The sequence below is a fragment of the Poecilia mexicana genome, unplaced genomic scaffold, assembly GCF_051168715.1.
Source record: "Poecilia mexicana isolate PSO_F unplaced genomic scaffold, ASM5116871v1 scaffold_1, whole genome shotgun sequence".
Classification (NCBI taxonomy): Eukaryota; Metazoa; Chordata; class Actinopteri; order Cyprinodontiformes; family Poeciliidae; genus Poecilia; species Poecilia mexicana.
The window spans coordinates 17,748,185-17,773,772 of NW_028263370.1; the positions used below are offsets into that span (position 1 = coordinate 17,748,185).

Genomic DNA, 25,588 nt, shown 5'->3' on the forward strand with positions numbered 1-25,588 from the left:
AACCTGAAATGTATTTCTTTTAATTTAATTCAAAATAAATACTAACACGGCAATGCAAGTCCACTACTGGGTTCTTGCCCTAATGTTTTGGTAAGAAAACAAACAAGCAAATGATCCCAAAAATAGAAGAAAAAAAAAAAATTCAGTTAATCCGTCATCACCTTTCAGAGACTTTCAAGACGTGCCTGTTTTTCTTTTTCTTTTTTTTCTTTTTACAACATACAAGATAACACTGTGTAGAATGACAAATATAAATAAAACAAACACTACGGTACAAAAAATGGGAGAGAAGGGAGCAAGGATCGGTGAGTTTGCAACAACCTGATCAAACCACCATTGTTAAAAAAAACAACAAAAAACAAAACAAAAGAAGAAAAAACAAACAAAAAGGTCAGCCAAGGTCCCACTTTTAGCTTTTTTTTTTTCCCCCTCTCAGAGATGGTGAAGAAAACAGTTCAGTGCAGACTCCATGGGTACAGTGATGTCCTCGAAGGGTTCAGGAGTCGGGTCGTTTCCATGACGACGATGACAGGAAGGCGGCAGGGTACGTCTCCATGGAAATGTCCCCATGTAAGATAGGAAGTAAATTCATTTATTCATAAAAAACCCCAAAAAAAAAACAAAACAAAAAAAACATTTAGTGGTTAAACACCGTCTTTTTTTGTTTGTTTTCAGTCGTTGCATTATTCACCTTGTCTGTAAGGACATAAAATATAAAACAAAAACAAACAAAAAAACAGGAAAACTGAAACAAAAGGCATTGCATATGTACATCAAGAAGTTTGGAGAGACATTTATCTGGCAGTCATATCACAGTCTTCGTGTTTGAGTGTCTCACGGCTCAGTTTTCTCGTTATATGCGATTCCTTCATACATGTGTGTAAATAAACCTCTCATAATACTGACGGCACCGATGGACCAGGACACATACTGCTTCCTGTTGCACCTGTGTGATAAATTTTACTTTCTCTACACCTATATTTGTTTTTTATATTAACATCAGACTTTGTGTGTGTGTGTGTGTTTGTGTGTGTTATTTGCCTGTTTATGAGATGCTGTGTGGTTTCCACGCTCCGTTGAAATCGATTCAGCGACTAATATTTAGTGTTATTCATGAGTTGTGTGGGAACCCTGACAGTTTTTGCGTTGGTGGTTTCATTCCTGGAATAAATCAGGGATTTTTTTTTAGAATGAGTAATAATGCAAAATCCTATTAATAAACTAAACTCACACTGAAGAACTAAAAAAAATAAAATTTGAGTAAATTTGCACAACAGCGTGTTGGAGCCATTGGAGAGAGAAAGAGAGAGGATAAAAAAGAGGAAATTTTCTGCCAAAAACTTAAATCTCAAAATTCAAAATTTCTGAGCTTAAAGTGAAGAATTTGCTAGAAAAAACACTCAAATTTATTTCTGAATTATTTCTAAAGTTTTGACTTTATACGTTCCTTTTTTTCTAGAACTTTTCTGAGATTAATGTCAACATTTGAGTGTTTTCTAGCTAATAGTCAACATTTGAAACTCAAAAATGTCCACGTCTTTTCTACAATTTTTTTTGTTAATCTAAATGTTTCTATCATTTTTTTATTATAGTAATTCTTTCATGTTTTAAGCTCAGAAATGTTCTTGCTTTTTCAAGATTTGACATTAACCTAAATTTTCTGATTTATTATTTGTTTTGCCAGAAATACCCCCCTTTTCCTCTATCTAAAATGCCTCCAATACACATTTAAATATTTAACAAAATGGTCGGTCACAAGTACTTGCTTTCTTGCCGATGGGACAGCGTTTAGTTTTCTGTAACATTCAGAAGATTTGAACACTTCAATTTTTTTAAATAAAAAAAAGCTTTCCATTTAAAAATATTTAAAATATATTTTTAAATAAAAGAAGCACATTTGTTTGAACATTTTTAAGTTTGACGAAGCCACCATGGGAGCCAATTAGGTGTTAAAAAGTAAATTTTTAGATACAGTTAATTTAAACTGAACCAGTTCTGTGGTAATAAGTACATAAGCTTATGTTTTGAACATTTTTAAGAAAGATTGGCTTAAGATGGGAGTGAAATGTAATTTAAATTCAATAGGCTCTGTGAGAGCTCCCCCTCCTGGTGAGCCTGACAACTGCAACCGTGTTTCACAAAACATCTGATTTATTCTGGAGTTAACCGCCAACATCTACGACAGCGCATTAGGGCCATTACAGACTTATAATAATAACGTAAATTTACAGACAATAGAAACTTACATTTTTTAGATTTACCTCAGAAATTTTCCAGAAAAAAAAAAAAAAAAAAAACTCAGAAATTTTTTAACTCTACAAGTCGAAAGCTTTAAGACTTTTGAAACTCAGAAAATTTTTTGAAATTACAGTTCTGATTTTATGAAAATTTTTTAACTCAACTTGTGGAGCTCATAAAATTTCAACTTCACAAAATCACACATTCCTAGAAAATTTTTGAAATTAATCTAAACATTTCAGTTTTGATGGAAATTTTAAACTTTTGGAACTCAAATTTGAAAAAGTCAAAAATTTTCTACTTTACGAACTCAGAATTTTCCATATTTTTTCAATAAAATTTCTCATTATTCAATTTTTTTTTTTGTTGTTGCAAATTTTCAACTTTAGAAGCTCAGAAGTTTCCTTTCTTTTCATAGAAATTTTCTGACATTAATCTCAAAAGCTCTGAACTTTTTTCTCAACCATTTTTGACTTTTGGAGCTCAGAAATATCCCAGTTTTTCTAGAAAATGTCCGAGATCAATCTTAGAATTCCAGAGTTTTTCTAGCGAAAATTTACTCCTTTTATTTCATCTGCAATGACCGTCGTACACACTAGTCAGAGCTGGAGCAGAAAATACATGTGTTTGTGATGTGTGTGTGTGTTTTATAAGTGTGTGTGCTATGACAGCATCCGCGTCCCACATGCATACAGTACAAACATACTTTAAACTACATTTCCCTGTGGGAAAGTTCATTCCCCTTGTCCTACAGCGAAGATGAGAAACCGAAGAGTAGCAGAGTCTGTGGAAAGCTGGAGCGCAGAGCCGAGTCTGAACCTGCTTGTGCTCTGGAGCGCCTGAGTGAGCTGTGCGGCAGTTTAGTGTTTCAGAATAAGGAACCATTAAAAAAAAAAAGTAGTGACTGCAGCGAAGAAGGAAATGGTACAGACTCATTCTTTCTTATTTTCTCTCTTTTTTTTCTTTTTAGCTGATTTTCTTTGCCATGGTTTTAGAAATGTGTGCCACCATGACAGATGAATGAGAAATGAGTGAAACATGAGCCATGCACTTTTCCTCAGGACTCAAAATCCGGCTGCCCTCTCCCAAAAAAACAAAAACAAAAAGACAGACGACAACGAAACCACCCTGTCTGCATGATACGAAACATCTGCACACATAAGGCAACATTTTTGGTTTTTTGTTCCCTAAAACGGCTCTTCGAAACCAAGTGCAAAAATGTCAAAGAAGAAAAAAAAAAAGGGCAAAAAAAAAAGATAATCGCAAAGCGAATGGGTTTAACAACTTAATACTGATGGAGAGAAAAAAATAAATAACAAAAACATTGCCTTCTGCAGTAAATAGCGCTGAAAATGTAGGAGACTTTTTTTTTTTAGTGTGGGGAGACCAGCTTGAGTCTATCCCACTGTGCAAAAACCTCTTTTAAAGTCCCTAAAAAGACTTCTTCACGTCTGCGACGAGGCAGACGGGGAGAAAAAGAGGAGAGACTGGTCTTTTTTTTTTTTTTTTCCTAGAATGGCTACGCGTTTTCCTCAAAATGGCCACGAATGGGGACGACGGTGGCTGACTGGGACGAAGCGCTCACTCCCGCCCGCTGGCTGAGTAGGAGAACTGTGGGAAATGAGGCCGTCGCTCGTTGTCCGCTGCGTCCATCCCGTCCTCGTCATCTGGGAAAAAAATTAAATGAAAACAGTCGCAGAAATCAGCTGGATCGGCGCAGAAAGTATTCCCACCCGTTCACGTCTTCAACGCAGACGTTTTCCTAAAGCGATTTGAGAATCGTTTAAAAAAAATGGCACAAATAAAAACATGTTTTAGAGAACTGAAACATAAGCAGGAATAATACATTCCTGTATTAAAGAGTTTTTTTATTGGTCTGATGTAATATTCCAATTTCAGTGTCATGTTCTCAGTAGCTGCAAGCGGAAATTCATCGTAATTAACAGAAATAAAGGGTTTCAAACATTCATCTGCGTATAATTAATCTATATAATGTTTCACTTACTGATGAAATAAATTGACTTTTCAATAATATTCTAATTTATTAAATGGGTCTGAACAACCAACAGACAGGAATTCAGATGATGATGGTAAATTTGTCAAATATATAATCAAGAATGTACTTAAACTTAAATATTAGAATATCAAAATGCCACCAAATCTTTCTTAAAATGTTCGTACATAATCATAATTTTGAAAAGATGACTTTTCCCGCAGACGAAGACAGTCTGGTATAAAACATGAAGCATTTTCCAAGTGCTTACATTTTTCTGGTGGAGTGATGGTGATGGTCTGTGCTGTGAACTCCTCGTCAAAGTAGCGCGTGTCCGTCTCTGAGGAGACCTGCGGCTGGAAGGGCGGGACCAGCTGGACCAGAAAGGAAACCAGTGAAGGAGAGCTGCTGTGGTTCAGGGAATTCAACTAAAACTCACAGGTTCACTTACTAAAACGCTCTCCTAGGAAAAGATCCACACGAAAAGTCCAAATTCGGTTTACAGTAAACGCTTAGCTATTTTAACATATCTAAAAGCAACCCAAGGCAAATACATTTAAGGCCTTTATTTTAGATTAAGACAGAAAATCTGAGTAAAAAGAACTCAATAATCCTTTTTTTCCTCTTAATATGAAGAGATCCAAATAAAAAAAAGATAACATCCTTAGAAAACAGAAAATATATATATGAAAACATCTCTCTTTTTATTGTTGCTTAAATTAAAGAGGTACTAAATAATATATACATATAAAACAGTTTTCATGTAAATCAGGTCAGCATGTTCAGAAAACGGTAAATAAAGAGCAGCGACTGGCTCTGCATCTACGTTGTCAGGAAAAAATACTCCACTAATAAGTCACTGAGGCTTTCAGAATAATAAATATTCAAAAAATGTTCTTGCTAAATTTTGTGGGAACTTAGCAGATTAACATAATTTTGGTAATTTTAAATAACCTAAAACAGGAAGAGTTTAGTCTGATTAAACTTCAGACAGTGAGGAAAAAATATGGCTGTTTTTTTTTATGAAAATATCCAGTTTCAACTGTAAATACTGTTTTCCAAATTCATGTTTTTAATCACAATTGCATTTTATTACAAAACTGTGCAGTTTAAAAATCCAGCACTTTCAAAGACTTGCAAAAATAAAGTAAAAATAAAAAGTTCTCACTAAATTTTGGGGGGAAATTTAGAAATAACTTAGGTAATTCCAGCTAACCTGACATAAGAAGAGTTTAGTCTGATTTAACTTCAGACAGTGAGGATAAATATGCTCTCTTTTTATTAGGTGTATGAAAATATCTGGAGTGACGTTTCCAATTTTGGGTTTTTAATCAAATGTTAGAAACTGTGAAGTCTGAATATCAAGCACTTCCAAGGACTTTATGCAGAAATCAAGCACTTTCCAAACCTTTAAAGTTTGGAAACTTTTAAATTAAATAAAATTAGTTCAATGCTTTAATTTAAATCAAAGCACCCGGACGAACCCTGTGCTTTCTGTGATAATTTATACGTCTGTTTGAGATGAAGGCCTGTGTGAGGAAATATCCGTCGTCTGCATCATGTTCTCCAAACTGGGTTGGTCAAGTTCATCGGTGCTTTTATATCGACAGTTTGCATAAAAACAGGCTATTTTAAAATATTCTCCAGAAAGTCAGACAATTTAGAAAAATAACAGCAGGTGAAAAATGTAAAAGAAAAAGACAAGGATTAGATCATTTTGTTTCTTTTCACATCTATTTCTGTCTCAGACTAATTTTGGGAAATATGGTAACCCCAATTCCAAAAATAGAGCTGCTATGTTGCATAAACTCCTTCTGAAGTTAAGATGACGTTTGGCGGATAAACGCTGCGCTCACCTTCTTGTCGTACACGTCCTGCCAATCGATTGTGCCGAAGAAGCTGTGCCTCATAATCTCCTTAGCGTCATCCGGCCCGCCGCCCAGCCTGACAGCAAACGCATGAAGAAGAAGAAAAGAAGAAGATCTCCACGTCAGACGTCAAATGTGGTCTTATATCCATCACTGGAACCTGCTACTGATCCCAAAATAACTCGTCAGGGTGAGCCGGTTCCCTCTGCGGAGCTGCAGATTACACCAGCTTCTTCGCCCGAGACAGAAACGCCTCGCGCACTGCAAGAACACCAAATCTAACAAAGTCATTTTGTCTAGTGCAAATATCTTAGTGCATTTTAAATAAGACAAAACTAACTTTGCTGCAAAACATAGGAGCTTGTTTCAAGTCAGTAATTTCTTAATATTGATGAAAAAGTACGAGTCCCACGGGCAGATTCTTAATCTAACAGTGGGAATGATTGACTTAAAACAATCTCCTATATCTTTCTGAAAATTTACTTGTAAGTTAGTTTAGTCTTATTTCAACTGGACTAAAATATTTGCATTACAAAGTAGACCAAAACTACTTTGTAAGTTTTTGTGTTTTTGCAGAGTGGAAGAAGAAAGAGGAAAATCAGAACCACCTGGTCGCTTTCTGTTGACTCTAGTCAAGATGACTAGAATCATCCTGAATCATAAATTCACACATTTTACGACAATAATTTCAGCTTCCTGGTCTGTGACAAAATGAAGTACAAGCTTGTTTTAACCAATAATTCATCAGACACAAAGCTGCGGTTTCTGCTAAAGTTTTACACTGAAAGAAACTGATTTGGAAAAAAGTTTCTTTTGTCTGATTTTTTTATTTTGGAATAATGTTATTCATTATTCTAGTCTTTAAAATACCAGAATTTCCACTTAACTTTATATTTTGGTCTGTCTGACAAATTTCTAAATATTGAATGACTGATATTTTGATCAGTTACTCAGTACTTAAGTAGATTTTTTACCAAATACTTATTTACCCTTACTGGAGTAATTTCTTGGACAGCAACCTTTAACTTTTACTTGAGTAAAAATATAAAATAACCAACTCCAATCTTAACTAATATATTAGTTAGGACGGATATATTACCCTCCTCTGCTACTTAGTTTCATCTAGCAGAAACTAACTGGGAAACGTTTCTTGCATTGGCGATTGTTTTTTAGCTTTAAGCTGATCAAAAATCACCATCAGTGTCTGCAGGTTGGGTTTTTGTGTTTAGGCCTGTCACAATAACAAATTTAGCTGGATTATAAATTGTCACAGAAATGATTGCGATAATCAATAATACTGTCATTTTGAGACAATTTTCAACTACCGTATTTTCCGCACTATAAGACGCACCTAAAAACCTTCAATTTCCTCAAAAGCCGACAGTGCGCCTTATAATCCGGTGCGCCTTATATATGGACCAATATTGAGCCACAACAGGTCCAGCAACGGACCTTACCACAGGGGCCGCGTTTCATTGGCTAATGCCCATTTTAGGTCACAGTGCAGCTACCACGTGCGTGACCGTCTCACAAACACAAGCTACAGTAGTAAACATATGCTAATGTACATTGTGGACCATCAAAACCATGAATGCCGACTTACCCAGCCTTGCAAGAACAATAGGCATCAGTGATCTTGTCCACAGCTATATTTATGCTGAGGGTGTGAGGATCTGCTGTTTTCCTCATCTATCGGTAGCTTTTAGCACAATGTTGGAGGCATCCAGTGGCTCAAACACCTTGATGTCATCCAAAAAAGATGACATGAACTTGTTGGTTCCCCTGTCCATTGTCGTGGCTGATATGTTGTGAAAATCCGGCAGAAATGCTACGCTAATTAACTCAGATCGAAATGAAAGACGTCATGTTTACACAGACATGCAGTAGGCTGCTTACGTAGTTGGTCCACTACGGTAAGCAGCCGCCAACTTCTTTTTCCCCCGTAGAAGAAGTAGTGCGCGGTGCATGCTGGGATAGTTGTCAGAACACTGGTTTGTTAATAAAGTTTGATAATACATTTAAAGGGGGGGAGGGGCAGGGGAAGAGAGACAGAGACTGCAGCGGCAGCGTGTCGGTTGGTCTGTGTTACCCAGAAAGCAGTTGGGCATAATATCGCAACACCAACACCGTGAGTGAAACAACGGCTGGGCCAGCCTACTATATAAAGTACTCGGGGACCATTTCTTTATTAATGTGGATGTGTAATAATAGAGTATGAAGCGTCTATTCTATGCGCCTTATAATGCGGTGCGCCTAATGTATGAAAAAAGTCCTAAAATAGGCCGTTCATTGAAGGTGCGCCTTATAATCCGGTGCGCCTTATAGTGCGGAAAATACGGTAATAATAACATTCAACATTGGAACTGGAAAAAAGTTTTAATATTCGAAATAAACAAAACAAAAATAATCAAGATGGTTTATGAAGTTTCTGTAACTGAAGTTACATTTCAAAAATATAACTACTCAGCTTAGACAGGGAAAACAGGCAAAAGGGGCAGGTAGTGCAAACTAACCACTTTGTACTCTGTGTCAAATGTTTGCAGCGTTTTTCAAAATGGCAGCTTTTCAGCAACATTAAAGGAGAGCGTCTCTTTAACGGCTCATTTATATGATTAAGTGATTTATTGCTTATGTGTGCGTACCGTTTGTTGGGGTCCTTGATCAGCAGGCCTGACAGCAGTGACTTGGCATCAGCAGACAGGGTTCGTGGAAACTTGATCTCCTCCATCAGGATGAGTTCAAACAGCTTCTCGTGGTCCTGGTTGTAGAACGGAAGCCGGCCGCACATCATCTCATACGTAACGACGCCCAGACCCCACCAGTCCACCGCTCGCCCGTAGTCGTTGTCCTCCAGAACCTGATGATGAGAAAGAAATACCTCCGTTTCTCTCAGAAAAGAAAACGACACCTATATCCATGTAATCTTGGACATTTTACAGCAAAATGTCCAAGATTACACGATTTGCTGATGACATGAATCTCTCCTGAGACGGAGTTTGCTTTGTTCAGGTCCACAAGGACCAGGGAGTTCCTGCTAAATGACAGAAACACTGTCAAAACCAAACTATCTTTCTTTCACCGCTTGATAACATTTGATTGGTACCAAAGATGAGCTTGAGTTTAAACATGCAACTTTCAAAATCTTCTGCCCACAGAAAGTGGAATCAACTCCGGGTTTTATTTTAACTTCTGAGGTAACTTTTATTTTATTTAAGGTCTGAAGTCAAAATTGGTTTATTTATTCTTCACGTTCATTTTGTTTAGTCAAAATGTTATTTTCTCCAGACATTTATTTCTATACAGGTTTTGTTACGCTGCTCTTGGCAGTTGGTGGTTACCATAGCAACCTGTAACTGACAGCTCCTCCGCCTTTTTCTGTTGCTGCCGGCAACTGGGGTACATATTAGGATCGGCTCTGTTTTCTCTACAAGTGTTATATTTTAGCATATACCTTACACAAAATGTTATTATATACAAGGTTTCGTGTGTAATTTTGCCATGTTTTGTATGTGTTAAATGTTTAAACGTGTTTAATTTTACAATTGTTAACTGAACATCTGTAGTTTGTTTAGAGTTATTGATTGTATTTGATTTAATACAGAACCAACTTGATTTTCTCTCTTGGTAGGCATGTTTTAAAGTAATGCTTCAGTTATCAATAGTGTGATATTCTTTGAATGATACATGTATTTTATTTCTTACACTCAAAATAAATATTCAGTTAAGCCTGTCATGGTAACAAATTTTTCTGGACGATAAATTGTCCTATAAACTATTGCGATAAACGATAATATTATTGTTTTGAGACAATTTCAAAGTAATATAATGGCAATGGCATAATCATGTAGGAACACATTCTTAAAGATCAATAAACTTAAAATTTCAATGGAACTTGGAGACATTTTACATTTCTAAAATAAATAAAACAACAAATAAAATTAATTATGAAGTTTCTGCAAAAAAAAAAAAAAAGGGCCTGTTGAGACCATAACACCAAAATGAAGATTTTACTCATCCATTATTCTGGAAAAAGAGGAAAACGATAAATCACGCAAATGGAAATTATTGTCCATTAATTATCATGCAATTAACTGATTTATTACTTATGACGACAGGCCTATATTCAATGTCATTTATGTTAAAGATGAGATTAGTCATGTGGACTAATGATGTAAATTTATGCTAAATACCACAGTGCCATTTTTCTGTTGCCGCCTGTAAATGTGGGGTAGAAGCTGTTGATTTTCTCTCTTGTTAGAATAAATACAGTGAGTGTGTGTGTGTGTTGTGAATCATTTGCGTCCCTGGAAGCTCTGACCTCGGGAGCGAGGTACTCCGGTGTTCCACAGAAGGTCTTCATGGTCGCAGTGTCGGTAATCCCTTCTTTACACAGGCCAAAATCTGTGATCTTGATGTGGCCGTCTTTGTCTAACATGAGGTTTTCAAGCTAATGGAGGATAAAATAGAAAAGAATTTTAAAAAATGTAAGGTTTTGCTTTTCCCATCCCAGACTGTAGACACTTTACCTTGAGGTCACGGTAGACGATCTTGGCAGAATGAAGGTAGTCTAAAGCAGAAACGATCTCGGCGCCGTAAAAGCGAGTGCGGTCCTCTGAAAAGACCCTCTCTCTTGACAAGTGGAAAAACAGCTGCAGAAAAAATAAAAAAAATTCACACACTTTAATAAAAAAAAATTAAAAAAGGTCAACACAGGCCTCTGTGGTCATGGAGATCCTCTGTATACAGAGGAACAAAAAAGTCCAACACTTCTATAAATAAAACTTTTCCTCTCTAGATGTATTTTTAACTTGGTCTCTTTTTTTAGATGCTGTTCTGAAGAAATACTCCTACGTTTTCTTGTTTAGATTTTCTGGCATTAGCAGGTCCAATCCCCACCAAATTATACAAAATAAACACTCAGCACTCTATGAAAATGTTTAATAATAATGACAGAAAATTACTATTGTAAGCTGTTGTTGGGCTTAGATTTTGTGTCACCCAACAGCGAGAGGAGAGTCATGGTGGAGACGAAGTTATGAGAGTTATTAGCCTCTTGTTTGTAAATGTCCTCTTGTCTACCTGTTGTACAAATCTGTTTAATTTCAAACTGAATCCTAAACTATTGAACAGTCTGTCTCTTCACCTCAAACGAGCCTCTTCGCCAACCGTTTTCAAATCTTTTTTCTCAGGCTTTTGACATCATGTGGGACGTTGGACATGTTATTTATTTAATTCTCTTTTAGTTTTCTTAACTTTTGTTACTGCAAAAAAATGCTCTTTTTAATCTATTTTTGTATTTTATTCTTTATGTTTTTATTTTTCTGTATAGCTATGAGATCCTTCCTGCCATCAACGACTCTTTGAAGGTACTCGATGACTTGAGTTACTTGATGATATCCTTAAATTAAACTGTTTTTTTCCCCAAAGGTCATGATTATACTGTTATTAATAAACCAAAGCTACTTTTGCTATTGAATATCAAATTTACATCAATGCTATTTCAAATGACATTAATCTGTTCAGTTATTTTTACTAGATAGCGCCTCCTACAGGTTTCTGACAGTGTGGCTCCTGGCTTGCACGCCTCTGAAGTGATTCTTTTGAAACTCTCAGCCTCGATCTTAATCAGTAGATTAAAAAGCATTTCAGCATCATATTACCTCTCCTCCATTGACGTATTCCATTACAAAGCAAAGCCGATCCTTGGTCTGGAACGAGTACTTCAAAGACTGAAAGACAAGACAGTAAACATCTAAAACGAGTTCGTCCTTCTACAGTCATGGTGTATCAGGGTATCTGCAGGTGTCAGAAAGTGAAATTTAAGACTGTTAAACACCTTTTTAATGCCACTTGGAATTAAATTTCAGACCAAAAAACATTAAATGTAGAGAATGGTTGGGGGATTCTGTTGTACGACAATCAAATAGCAAAAACTGAAATTTCTGGGATCTACTTGTGGTTGTTGGTAGCAGCTGTTTGCTTTTCACACTGAATGTCACTCTATACAACTTTAACCCCTGTAGTGCCAAGCTTAAAAGTTTTGTGTTTTTCTTCACAGAATGCCCCTAGCCTCGGATGGGTTGGTAACAGGATGTCGTCCAGCCAACTGATGATAAATTTATACACAACAGACACCAAAAAAGCTAGATAGCAAGGATGTATTAGTGGTTACCAATAGCATTTTGTAGTGTTTAGCTGTATTTGAAACACTATTAATGAAAATGCAGTGGTTGTTCAAAACCATACAGCTCAGACAAAATTAAGAGACCACTTAAAATGATGGGTTTCTCTGACTTTACTTTTTATAGGTATATGTTTGAGTAAAATGAACATTGTTATTTTATTCTATGAACTACTGAAATTCCAAGCAAAAATTTTGTATTTATTTGCACAAAATAAGAAATAGTCAAAATAACAAAAATGATGGAGTGCTTTCAGACCTCAAATGATGCAAATAAAACAAGTTCATATCCATTTAGAAACAACAATAATGTTTTAACTCAGGAAGAGTTCAGAAATAAATGTTTGGTGGAATAACCAGGAGGTTTTCAATGGGTTCAGGGCAGTGGGCTCTTCAGTTTCTCCAGAGCTGTATATTTTGACCTAATTTCAAAGTCTTGTTTGTGCAATAGTGGCATTAATACCATAATTAACATATTAAAATTGAACAGTCTGTTTTATTCCTCAAGTGCTTAGTGGATCTAATAAGCATCATACCTAAATTTACACTAATGGTAGTTGCAACGTTCAAATTTATAACCTGTAAGGAATTTATCATCTGGTTGAAAGCAAAAGCACATTTGATTTGTTCAACTGGATACAAAGTCAGACATTCAGGGGTTAATGACCCCCAACTTAGACTGAAGGTCACCTCTTAGCTTCTTTGAACCGAGCTTAATAAAGCTAAGCCGATGTAATCCAGTTTGACATTTCTTCAGTCATACTCACCGTTAGGAACGGATGCCGAGTGTTTTTCAATACTCTACTTTCTGTGAGCGTATGAGCAACTTCATCCTGTGATAAGAAAGGTTTAACAGAGAAGTCATTAGTTAAATCTTTGACAAATAGATACAGATATAACTGGAAAAAATGGTCACTAATAAGCTCTAAAAGCTGCTGTTTAGGAAGTTTTTGCAAAAGATCAAATATGAGTAATGATGGATGAGTCCAAGAATAAAATACAATTGGGAAGGACACCTTGGCTATAATGACTTCCTTCTTCAGGATCTTCATGGCATAGTAGGTGCCGCTCGCCTTCTCCCTCACCAGAATGACTTTTCCAAACGTGCCTTTACCCAGAAGCTTCAGATAGTCAAAGTCATTCATTGTCTGGACAAATTACAACAGAGAATCAGGGAAACGTCATCAAAACTTTACGTTTCGGTACATTTAACAGCGGACACATTGGTTGATCGACCACATCCAGCAGGTTTGACATTTCTTATGTCTCTTCTGTTAAAGTTGTACCTTTCGTTTATAGTGACTGATGGACGTGTCCATCTCCTCCTCATTAACGTTCTCAATCTGGGAAGTGGGACTGCACAGGATGCCTTCCTCCTCCTGTTTAGCCAGCGATTCTGCAACCATCTGGATGGCCTCGGCCCACTCATCTCTAATGCCGGCAGTAAAAGGTTAAAAAGAAATCCTTTACACATTGAGGTAACATAGACAGAGATATTCTTTTCATTTTAATTTATTAATTTATTTATTTCAAGTTTGTATACAGCAGCAATGCACTTATTTGCAGGTGCTGGCCTCCTTGGACAATCCGCATCTGGCTCCACAGCATCGCAGGGTTCATCAAAAGCTGAGATTGTAATTTGAAAGTGTTGAATCTGTAGCTCTTCTTTAAAACAGCAGATTGCAATCTCCCAAAATGCAGTGTATGTAGCCACTCTCAAGAATAAGAGGCACTTCAGTGTGATTTAGAAATGAAACTAACAAGTTTTACCCTTTAAAGCTGCAGTGTGTACCTTTTATAAAAAAATAAATTTTTTACATATTTGTTGAAATTGTCACTATATCATAACAGTTTGGGATAAAAAAAAAATCTGTGGAAATAAAATTGAGCTCCTCCGCCTTCTCTCAGTGTTCCCAAGAAACAACCAATCAGAGACAGGAGGCGGGTCTTAGCGCCGTCAATCATGCTAGCTTCTTCCTGATAAAGTCTGCCAGGAATTCTTAGGCAAGTTAGCAAGGCAGAGATCATAGCAAATAAACAATTTGCCTGAAATGGTAAGTTGTTTCTTCGCCATGTCATGAAGAAGAAGTTTTATTTATATGGCACTTTTTCAGCAGTAAGGCAGTTCAAAGTGCTTTACATGAATTAGATTAAGGTTCAAAAGAAGCTAGATGTATCAACTTTTATCAAATAAACTGAACACGGTGAAGGCGAGGATTAAGGCTAACCTCTCATCAGGAGTGTCGACATGAAAAGTCCTCTCGATGACGGTGGTCCACTGCAGGCAGCGGATGATGAAGGTGTTTGGTTTGGGTCGTTCTGTCTTCATCAACTGACATTCTGAAAGTCCCCCAGAGAAATGTTTTGGGATTACAGTGATCTTAACAAGCAGAGGTTGAAGGGTGGCATGGCCTGCCCATGTCTTACTTGCTACAGAGAAGTTGTTGAGCGGATAGGCCAGGTCCGAGTCCTGCGGTTTGTCCTTGTAGCCGATGAAGGAGCCGTCTGTCTTGAGCAGAAAGTAGCGTGGTCGCCAGTTCTTGATGTATTCGCCTGCAGGGAGACACAGAAAGAGAGAAAGGTTACCGACCGATATTACTGGGTGTTTTAGCCATATTTTCAAGTCTCCAAAAACTGCCAGGTCTTTCTGAGGCTGGGATCTTCTGCAAACTATTGAAATATCAGGTTTGCACACGAAAAAGCAGCAAAAGACACAAAAATATAAAGTTTTCCATTTTAGCAACATTTAGAGAAAAGATCTAATTTCTAATTTTTTTTTTAACAAAACAAGTGTGGAAATTTTTTTGACAAGAGTTAAATCTAAACTACAACAACCCACAGAGGTGCAAAAAAACAATAGAGGTGCTTGTAGGAGCAGAGAGGAAGGAACCCCAGCATTAGGTCATCCTCTCTAGGCTCATAGCGCCACAGAGAAACTTCCTCCTGCCTCCGCGCCAACAGCTATGAGCTCAGACCAGAAATAAAAAAACAACAACCTTTCAATGAATGAACTCAAACGGACACACTTACACAAACACACAAAGCAGTGTGGGAAATAAACTGCAGCAGCCAAGTGCCGCTCAGGCTAGAATGCAGCCCAAAGCTTCAGCGCTGGCCCTCTGGCAGGTAAACAACCATTGTTTGGAAGTGCTGTTCTTTACACCGACAGAGAACGGAGGAGTGAGAGGGATGGAAAACACATCCTTCATGACAGGAGCTGATGTTTTTAGCAAAAAAATGAATTAGAAATAAAACACGCCTTCAATAGAAAATACCCTCGGTAGGACAACTGGCCTCTGGGTTGCTTTCAGTGCTTCTGAAAAACTCCTATCATTAGCGGAGTACTATACAGCACTGAAATGATTAATCGGATTAATCCATTATCAGGCCTGTCGCGATAAGCAATACATCAACTAATCGCATGATAAATTAAAACAAGCTCTATAATTTCCATTTGAATGATTTATCGTTTCTCTGTTTTCTACTAAAAAGTTTTCAGTCTGGTGCTTTGGCCTCAACCAGTTCTTTTTTTGAAAGTCTGTTGTTTACAGAGATTTCATAATTAATTTTATTTGTCGTTTCTGTTGTTTTGTTTATTTATTTTGGATATTTAAAATGCCTCCTAGTTCCAGTGTTGAATCTTCATTAGAATTCAAAGTTTAGTGATCTTTGAGAATGTATTCTTGAAAATGATCTCAAAACAGCAATAGTATCGTTTATTGCAATAATTTCTGGAACAATTTATTTTCTGGAAAAATCTGTTATCATGACAGGCCAATCCATTATTGAAATAATCATGAATAAATTTCGCAATCGATTAATTGTCAACTGGAGTATACTGACCCTAATTAAATCAAAACTGTCTGGACAATATGGCTGAAAAACTTATCACAATGCAAGTAGTAATATCAGTCGATATCAATAATTGTCGATACTGATAATTATTGGTTAGTTTTTCATTTTAAATATCTGATACACGACCAAACTGGTGAACTTTCCTGATTTATCCAGTTTTTCCTCCACACTTTCTTTTTTTTTTTTTTGCACAAGTTACTCAACAGGTTGTTGCTAAGCAACCAAAGGCTATAAGGGTTGCTAAGACCATCCTCCTGAATCTGATTGGTTGATTCTAGTTAGTACTGGGAGCACTGGGAGAAGGCATAGGAGTTTGATTTTTTTTCCCACAGATTATCTGTTACGGACCATAGTGTCCTGACATAGGAAAAACAGATTAGCCATACGCTGTATTGGTGCTAAAATCTATCAGAAAGGTTATTAGAAGCATTTTTTAGCTGCAGATGCATCCTTTGCTACTAATGATCAAGCATAAAGGAATACTATGTAATTAGATTAGGCAAAAAAAAAAAAAAATATTAAAAAAATTATTTTATTTATTTGTATCATTTAATATTGTCTTAAAAATGCTTATGTGATTGAATAAAAATTCAGCATTATGTTTTTTTTTCCCAGTCATGTAATAACCACAGAGAAACCATGTTCAGATAGTTACATGATTTGTATTTTCAAAAATTCAATAAAAATATTTTGGGGGAAAAAATAAAAATAAAAAATAAAAAATTCAGCATTATGTGTCAATTTTTTTTCTGATTAATTGTCAATAGAACAATTGTCTATAGAACAATTGTTTACTAAAATATTCATTAGTTGCAGCCGTTGTACTCTAACCTGTTTTTGTAGCAAATCATGCAAATACAATAGACATCTCACAGATTAAATGACAGGAGAAAATATGTTTCCATATTTATTTATTTGATTTAAACAAGAGTTTAAATGTTGGACATTGACTCTTTGAACAGTTCATTTAAAGAAGGTGGTTATTTCAGCATAGAGGTTTGAAAGAGCTTATAAATAAACAACAATTTAGCAGGTGCCCATTTTCTGTTTAGCTCATATTTTGTTTTAATTTCTGTATTTTATTCCTCTCAGTAGGATTAAAACCGACCATCAATTGAAAGCACTCAATAAATATAGTCTTTGAACTGCTGACACTTAAGTATAGAGTAAATTAAATTGCAATATCCATTAAGACAAATGGAGCGCATCTCTAATCAGCTTAGATTGACAAGCGAAGCCAGTAGCACGATGTCTGTCCAAGCCTCTGCTGAAGCCACCGCGCGGTCTCACAACTGCAATCTTGTACATAAAGTTAAGCTAGTTTAATGCAAAAAGAAGGATCTTACTTTGTTTTCACTAAGTTTTCACAAAGCTGCGTGCAACTCAGTTGATTTAATCTTTCTCTTCATATAGCCCATTTAGCTCTGCTTTTGCTTTGACAAACCAACAGCAGCTTCTACTAGTCTGATTTATAAGATTAAAGGATTTATTATTATTATATTTCAGCAAAGATGGTGGCCATCTGAAATGGTTATCTTAAGATTCAAAGTGCTTGGTTCATGTACCAGTGTTTGAAAAATAAATAAATAAATAAAAAAGTCAGAGGAAGAACATAATATGTCAGAATCATCTCCAAAATAAAATGTGTTTGCTGTGGAAGGATGTCTGCATTAAAATAGATTTGTTTTCGTTTTGCATGTTTTCTTTTAAACTGCAGTTCCACTGCAATGCATAATGGATACATATTAGAATAAATGTCATTTACAGCAGAGAAAGTGGTGAAAGGAAATGGAACTGCTTCGACAACAGTATTCACCCACTTCAAAATAAGAGCATGAATAAAAATGTTTACCTCAACAGTTTTTAACAGGCAAATATTAAACAAGGATGTCAAACTTTATTCAACTGAAGGTTTAGAGAGCAGCTAAATAATTTAGGGTTTTAGAATTCATCAGGAAAAAAATTATTTAAAGGGAAGCTAAATGTTTTCAAACTTAGCAAAAAGAATAAGAATCAGAATTCAGGATTCATTTTAATGTCATTGAGCACAAATAAAGCACAATGAAATTTAAAATTTTTAAAAATAAATTTAAACAAAGCACTAAATAAAATATTAGCTCCACTATTAGCCCATTAGCAGAAGCGTCTTCAATTGAAACTAGTAGTTGACAGGTTGCTGTTGACGTAAATCCATGGACCAATCAACAAATGCAGTCTTCTGCCAATCAAATTGATTGTCCACAATAATCGGCCAGCTGATGAACTGAGAAACTACTGACTCAACATCTAAAGCTTAAAACCATTATGTACTGTTAGTTTACATATTTTTTCATTTGAATACAAACATCTGTTAAAATTTGACTAGAGGAGAAAAAAAAAGAAAAATCATGACAGCTGATTTTAAAACAAAAATGGATCATCATTTTAGTCAAAGGTTACGTAAAACAATGAAATTGACTTGCAGGGACTATTTTCAGCACCATCTTAATCCACATTTGGTGCTCTAATGAGTATTTGGGGCAGCAGTGCTGCGTACGTGGTACTCGGTCAAAACATGTTACGGTTTGTGTTTACAGTAATGACAGAGCGAGCCATCCACTGAATGTGGCTGGCTAATGCGATTTTAATACAATTCATTAACCCAATATTTTTTGGAGGTAAATCTGATGCTGTGAGGGAAAGATGATAAACTAGATGCAGCCTAAACCTTTAATAAACTCAAAGTGGTTTGAAATTAAAGAAACAAACTAGGAAGTAAGAGAAAGACTTAAAAAAAATCTAAAGGTTAGAAGGAATATTAAAACCATTTTACTTCAATTAGAGGGATTCAGGTGTGTAATAATTGTGAGTATTTAAAACTGTGTTTTTCACTCTTTAAACAAAAAGTGTATAAAGATAATTTGATAAACAAACGTTACAAAGTTTGATCACGTTTTCTTTCATGAGTTTGTCCACAGATTTAGCTGGAATTGCTTGGATATATTTCAGAAAACTATAAAGAAAATATTCTGCTGTTATGATTTTGATTATGCTTCATGTAAAATAAAGTGAAAGTAAATTTTTCATCCATGTCTGTACTCATTTTGTCTTTCAGCATCGTGCATTTTTTAGTTTTGGACTTACATAAGGGATGGTTATAAAACAACCAAAAATAAAACACAAATAAATAAAATAAACTGAGTCAATTATCTTGATCATCCGTCTGACACCTCAAATATACAACAGTTGATGTTTTTGAAATCTAAATAAAAAAAAAAAAAAAAGAGAAAAGATGAAAACAGCCTGACCTCTTTTCTGGACCCAGCCTTCCTTGACGACGTTCTGGTCGCTCATGGTGGCTTCTCCTCAACACCAGTTCTCCCAGTTCTCCCAGTGTGGTGACCGTTCTGTGACAGCAGTTGGAGGGGTAGTGGGGACGCTTGGTTCTTCTGAACTTTAGAGGTCAGCTTGACCTTTCCGATGGATCACCTTAATTACTGGGGGTTGCTGTTCTCCAAAACTTTTCCTCTCTCTCGTATTCCAGCCGTCACTTTCTCTTTTCCTCGTCTCAGCACGGATGCAAATCCACTTTCTCTTCTTGTCGTCTGTCCTTCCTCCTCTCTCTGTTTTCTTCTCCACACCTTCCTTCTTCAGCTCTGCTTCACAGTGTTCCTTACTCTTGTGGCCTCTGAAACCTTTCCGTGTGTTCAGGCTCTCCTGGCGTGAGTCAGCCTGGAAGGAAACGGCAGCAGAGAAAGGAGAGGAGGGGAAGGAGAAAAAAACAAAAAACAAAAACAGAGCAGATCAGTGGATAGTTTCCTCCATACAGCAAATAAAGCCAGCAAGAAGTCATTGTTTTGAGCTGTAGCACACTTCCTGCCTCCTTCTCTCCTTCAGACCTTTACCTTCTCTTTGCTTCCATCTTTAACAACTTCCCTGCTGCTCCCATTCAGACTTTGCATCTTCCTACTCCCCTCTACATCCTTAATCATTTCCGCATTGCCCCTTTTCTCTTTAGCTTACATTTTCCAAATTTCTTGTCTTGTACTTTTCTTTTATAGTACCGTCCTCAATTACATCAAATTTTGTTTATGTCTTTGCTTCTCAAACTTTCACTTTTTCCACCATTCAGTTTACCTCCTTCCTGACAATAAATCATGATAGACACGTCATCAATATGAATAGATTCAATAATCAGTACATAGAATATTCAGTGAACTCCAACCCAGAACTGCACAGCATTCTGGGAAATGTAGGCAGAGGAAAGGCTTTAGCTCCTCCATCTCTCATGGCCAGATAAGCAAAATTGGAGGAATCAGCTAACTCGCTCACTTTTTGGTTACTTAGCAACAACTCATTCACTCTTTGGTTACCTAGCAACAACCTGTTGAGCAACTTGCACAGCAGTAGTTTCAGGTTTTGCCTCTGTGCCTCATAACTGCTTAAAAATAAACAACAACGGCAAGGGGTGAAAACTGCAGCCAAAACAGGAAAGGTAACATCAACGGTTTGGTTGCATTTCAGATATTCTTAACAAAAAACTAATCAATAATTATTGATATCAGCTGGAATAAAATGCTTATATCCCAGTATGTTTTCTGGCTATGTCGTTTGAAAAGCTCAGCCCTTTCTGCTTGACTGAACATCAATACAATCTGTTGATTATTTGATTAGAGAAGAGCCAGAAAAATCAAAGTTAATCATAATTGATATCGTCATAGAACTATTATTTCAGTTACACATTTTTTATATATTCTGCAGCCTTATTCCTCAGCAGTTTCTTAATATTCCTCTCCTTGCACATTCCCTGATATTTGTAAACATTTCCTGTTTGAGGCCTGAACATATTGTACCCCTGTGCATCCATAGGCCACTTGAACGGCGCTGGCACTTATGCACCCATATTCATACTATTTATAGCTCAGTTGAACCACTGTTCACTCCATCCTCCTCAGGGGACGATAATGCACAGGTTTGCTCCCTCAGAAGAGAAGAATAAAAAGGAACCGCGAAGAAAAGAATGCTGTGATTTCTAACCGTGATTTCGATGCAGCATTTGTGGTTCCTGTTATGATTTGTCGACATGGTGAAAACATTAAATCTCACCACGCTGTATTTATTGAAAAACAAGAGTTGTTGCCATTTTTTCCTGTTGTTTTCTTTACCTGCCATATGAATGAGAGTATTTGTCGCCGTCAGTGCACACAAACAATTTGGGAAATAAATTCTGGGCTCCGCACTAGTGGACCCCCAAAACATGGGTTGGTACAGATGCTGGGAAACTTCACACTAGGGCTGCAGCTAGTGATTATTTTAATAAACTATTAATCAAATAAAAAAAAGGCACATTCTGCAGATTTTTTATTTAACCAATTAAGATTATTTTAATATTAAAGATGTGTAAAAAAAAAAAAAATGCAACTACTATCTGAATTGTTTTTTCTAAATACGAATTCTTTTCCCTCCTAAAATGTTAACTATTTCATCAATTAATCAATCAAGATTTGGATAACAAAAGTGCTTAATAGGAGATTTATTTCTCAGAATTTGGATCTGGTGAAGCCATAACTCCACACTTTACTATCATTTGCGCTATTTATTGCAAGTAAATATAAGCATAAAGTCATAACAACTCACTTTTCCTTCCACAGAGACGTCAGGTTCCTCCCTGTCTGCTTTATTTTTCCATCCCAATCTCTTCTTCACTAACAGACCTAAATTTCCTCTACCCACAAAGGGGTAGAATATGATTAGGTTTATAACTGGGAGTTGTTCACCACAAATTGCAAAGCTTAATGGAGAAACAATTAATTACTCAACCAAAACTACTCCTTGGTAAGGCTGGGCAATAAACTAATAACAGTATATATTGCAACAGCCATGTAATCAACACCAATAAAAAATACATGTGATAGAATGTTCAATAATTTCACTGAACTCTGATTCAGAACTGCACAGCATTCTGGGAAATGTAGGCAGCCAACGTATGCTTTAGCTGCTCAACTTCTCACCACCAGGTGAGCAAGGCTGGTGAAATCAACTAACTCATTTACACTTTGGTTACCTAGCAACTCACTCACTCTTTGGTTACTTAGCAACAACTTGTTGAGTAACTGGCGCAGCAGCAGTTTCAGGTTTCACCTCATAACTGCTTTAAAATAGAAAAACACCAGTGTGAACTGAAAACTGTGGATAAAACAGTCATATCAACAGTTTGGCAGTATTTCAGACGTTTAAAAAATAATAATAACAAATAAAAAAAAAAAAACAACTACTCAATAATTGTCAATATAGTGATAGGTTTTTCAACCATATCGTACAGACCTTGTTCTTAGAATCAAACGAATATTTGATTGTCTTTCAATGCAGCCACACATTGAAAGACAATCTCTAACTGAATTCAAATATTGAGCAACAGTTTAATGATATATTTTAAAAAACAGTAAGAGAATAATAAAGGTTTGTCATATCATAGAGTCAAAGCCAAGTCTTCCAAGACCGAGACAACACAATTCATCCCTGGCATGGACCTACATTGTAAATTATGATTGACCATATCAACCAAAAATCGATTCACATAAGTGTTCCGATTCTCATTTACTACAATTCAGAATCGATCTAAAATGTCCCAAAATCGATTTTAACACAAAAAAATAGAACAAATCCACTGTCTGACGAAATCCTTTTCGCATAATGTGCAACATAATAATCTTTATTCTCCACAAATATGGGCATTTGCCTTTCATGGTGTTTTAAAAAAACACCCACAGTACATAATAAAAGGATCACAACAGAATCACAGACTGTCAAACTAGCCACAGACACAACTTTGACAATAATGGTCAAAATTTGAGTAAAATTATAGCATTTGGAATAAGTGAGTTCTTATAAATGTTCTAGGTTGACATGAATACAGAATGTTTATCCAACGCCGTTATGTATTTATTTTTTAATTCTTTACTAAGCTACAAAGATTGTTGAATGGCTAAAAACTTCAGGATGGAAAATGCAAAGTCGTCCATGGAGGACACTGTCTGCAGAATGGTGTGGCTTTGTAAGAGCAAAACGGAGGAGGCATGAATCATTTTTAAAATTTTAATAAATGTGATGCTTTAATGTCTTCATTTGTCAGTCTACTTTGCAAAGACTAGAGTAGATCATGAGGATCGTTTGCATACTGACAGAAATCATTAAGAATACTTGTTTTGACTTAAAAATTGATTTTGAATGGAATCTTGGCCCCAAAAGATATCCAGATGGACTGAAATGTTTAACATGACTTACTGACTTCTTTTATGCATCTGAAATGCTAGAATATAAATCTAAGACCCTTAAAATGTATTTTTATGCTCTTTTTTATTTTTTATTGCAAATATCAGTTTGTATTTACTTATGCATCACAAGTGAGGCTTCTATACCACTGGAAAACTTTCCATATTGTGACATTTTTATTATTATTTTTTTATTATTCTTTGGACATTCAGCTTGAAGGTGTTATGATACATGTATTTTTCATTTAAAGCAAATCAATAAGAGGAAACAACGGGAAGAACCAGGGGTGGAATGTGGGGGGGGGGGGGGACATGACACCCCCCATACCCCCAATGACAACAAAAACAATGGCTGACAGACAGGAAAAACCCGTTGTGTCTTTCTGGAGACTGCTCAGAGTCGCAGCCTACCGGTACCACAAGCGACCCATGTGGTCCCCGGTTCTCTGTCCATGACTGGGTTCCCGCACCTCGCACAAAATACTGAAACAACAGCTTTTGTTTCAAGGGCGTGTGGTGTCATTATTTGTTACATAACAACATCCGCTCTGCGTGCTCCTTTATATTTTCACGGGCCAAACGGGAATAAATATGTGGCGGTGGCTCTCACTGCGATACCAGACCGTTGTGGGCGGTGGGAAACCGAGGACGAGACCCTGGTGTGAACCAGGACGACCTGTGATGGGTCGGATGGAGGATGCAGACTAGCCAGGGATGCTAGTTGGGGGGTAGGGGGGGCTAATGTTAGCCGGCTAGATAGCTGAATGCCAGGCTAGCTAAGCAAACTGGCTAACTGTCAGTTTGAAGCGGGCGCGTGATCCGTTCTGGTCCTGGTGTTTTTCCATCACCGCCATTAAATAACGTTGTTAGTATTGATTCAGTATGAACACGAGATATTGTGTGTTTTTTTTTTTTGTTTTGTTTTTTTTTACGGGTGGGGTGGGGGTGTTGAAGAGAGGATGTGGAGGCTGGGGGTGGGGGGTGTATCGTTCATCATGGAGGTGGGCCGAGGCCAGACGGACGGTGCCGCTATGCATTCCCGTAACAGCATCACCCGGCGAGGCACCCCTTTCCAGGTTTTGCGGACGACGAAGCCAAAGCAGGGGTCCGTGAGGCGCCGCCGCCGCTAGCTAGCGCGATAACCCCTGCCCCTACCCGACGAATCCGCACCCCCACAGAAAAAAAAAAGAAAAAAGACGACGACCCTAGCTCCCACCTCCTGCTTTCCAGCTACTCTCCTGAATAATTTCCTTCCAAATCCCAGACATGTTACATTAAACCGGCGCAATTATTTCACCTGGTAGTTGAAGACTGATAGGGATGCCCCCTCCTCCTCCTCCTTCCCTCCTCTTTCCCTCCTCGATGGTTACTGGAGCATCCGACGGAGTAACGTCCCTTCAGGAGGACAGTGATGGAGCCATAGCCGCAGGTGTCGAGCTGAAGTGAAGAGTGTTTGCGCCAAAGACCGAGTGAACCGCTCGGCTCCTGCTCCCTCTGCTGCTCCGCCAGGAAACCTCGCTCCTCGGCTCCGAGTCGGCACGTCGTCACGTTCAGCCAGATTCGACTGGGAGGACTCCCGCTGCATTCAAATGCTGTCGGACATTTGAGCTTTTCCACAACCGTTGACCCAAGCCGCTCCAAAACAGGGCTGATTTTGACTTAATCTAACTACTTCCTGGTTTAAATTTAAAATTAAAAGTGAGGGAACAGATTAATACCTTGAGGGGCCAGATTAATACCTTGTGTTACAAGCCTTTAACTCACTATATTTGTCTCAGTTTTATTTTACTGTTTGCAAAAAAATTAATTTTGGGAGTTTTCTTACTATGCTGTATTTCTTACTTCTACTTGAGCAATTTTATCATGAGATTTTTTCAGACAAATTGTGCTACACATGCAAGTTTACATCCTAATGACAAGAAAACTTAGATCTAAAGAATATTCTGTTAATTTTAGTATGATTCTGTAATAGATTTTCAGCGCAATTATTCTACAAAAAAAAGTAAAAAACTGAAAATATGCTAAAACGTGCATTTGGATTTGTGAATAATCAAATTCCCAAAGTATTAGTCTGCCAAACAGTTCTATTAATGCTTAAATTATTATTACAGATGCATTTTAAAAAATACCTGTTGCTGATGTTCAAACTGTTTAATTTTTAATAAAACTTTACAATATTTTTGCATTAGGTTCTTTTCTCATA

At 36.8% G+C, this 25,588-nt stretch overlaps 1 protein-coding gene across 1 annotated transcript; it reads right to left on the reverse strand.

Moving 5' to 3' along the window:
• akt3b (AKT serine/threonine kinase 3b) lies at positions 1–25,588 on the reverse strand. The gene is made up of 14 exons (XM_015013011.2): positions 24,683–25,588; positions 19,423–19,846; positions 14,708–14,833; positions 14,509–14,620; positions 13,567–13,711; positions 13,297–13,428; positions 13,048–13,113; positions 11,760–11,828; positions 10,626–10,748; positions 10,418–10,546; positions 8,742–8,956; positions 6,088–6,175; positions 4,503–4,605; positions 1–3,905 (listed from the first exon to the last, which is right to left on the reverse strand). The coding sequence occupies exons 2-14, from the start codon at positions 19,466–19,468 to the stop codon at positions 3,820–3,822; spliced, it is 1,440 nt and encodes a 479-aa protein (XP_014868497.1). The 5' UTR covers positions 19,469–19,846; positions 24,683–25,588; the 3' UTR covers positions 1–3,819.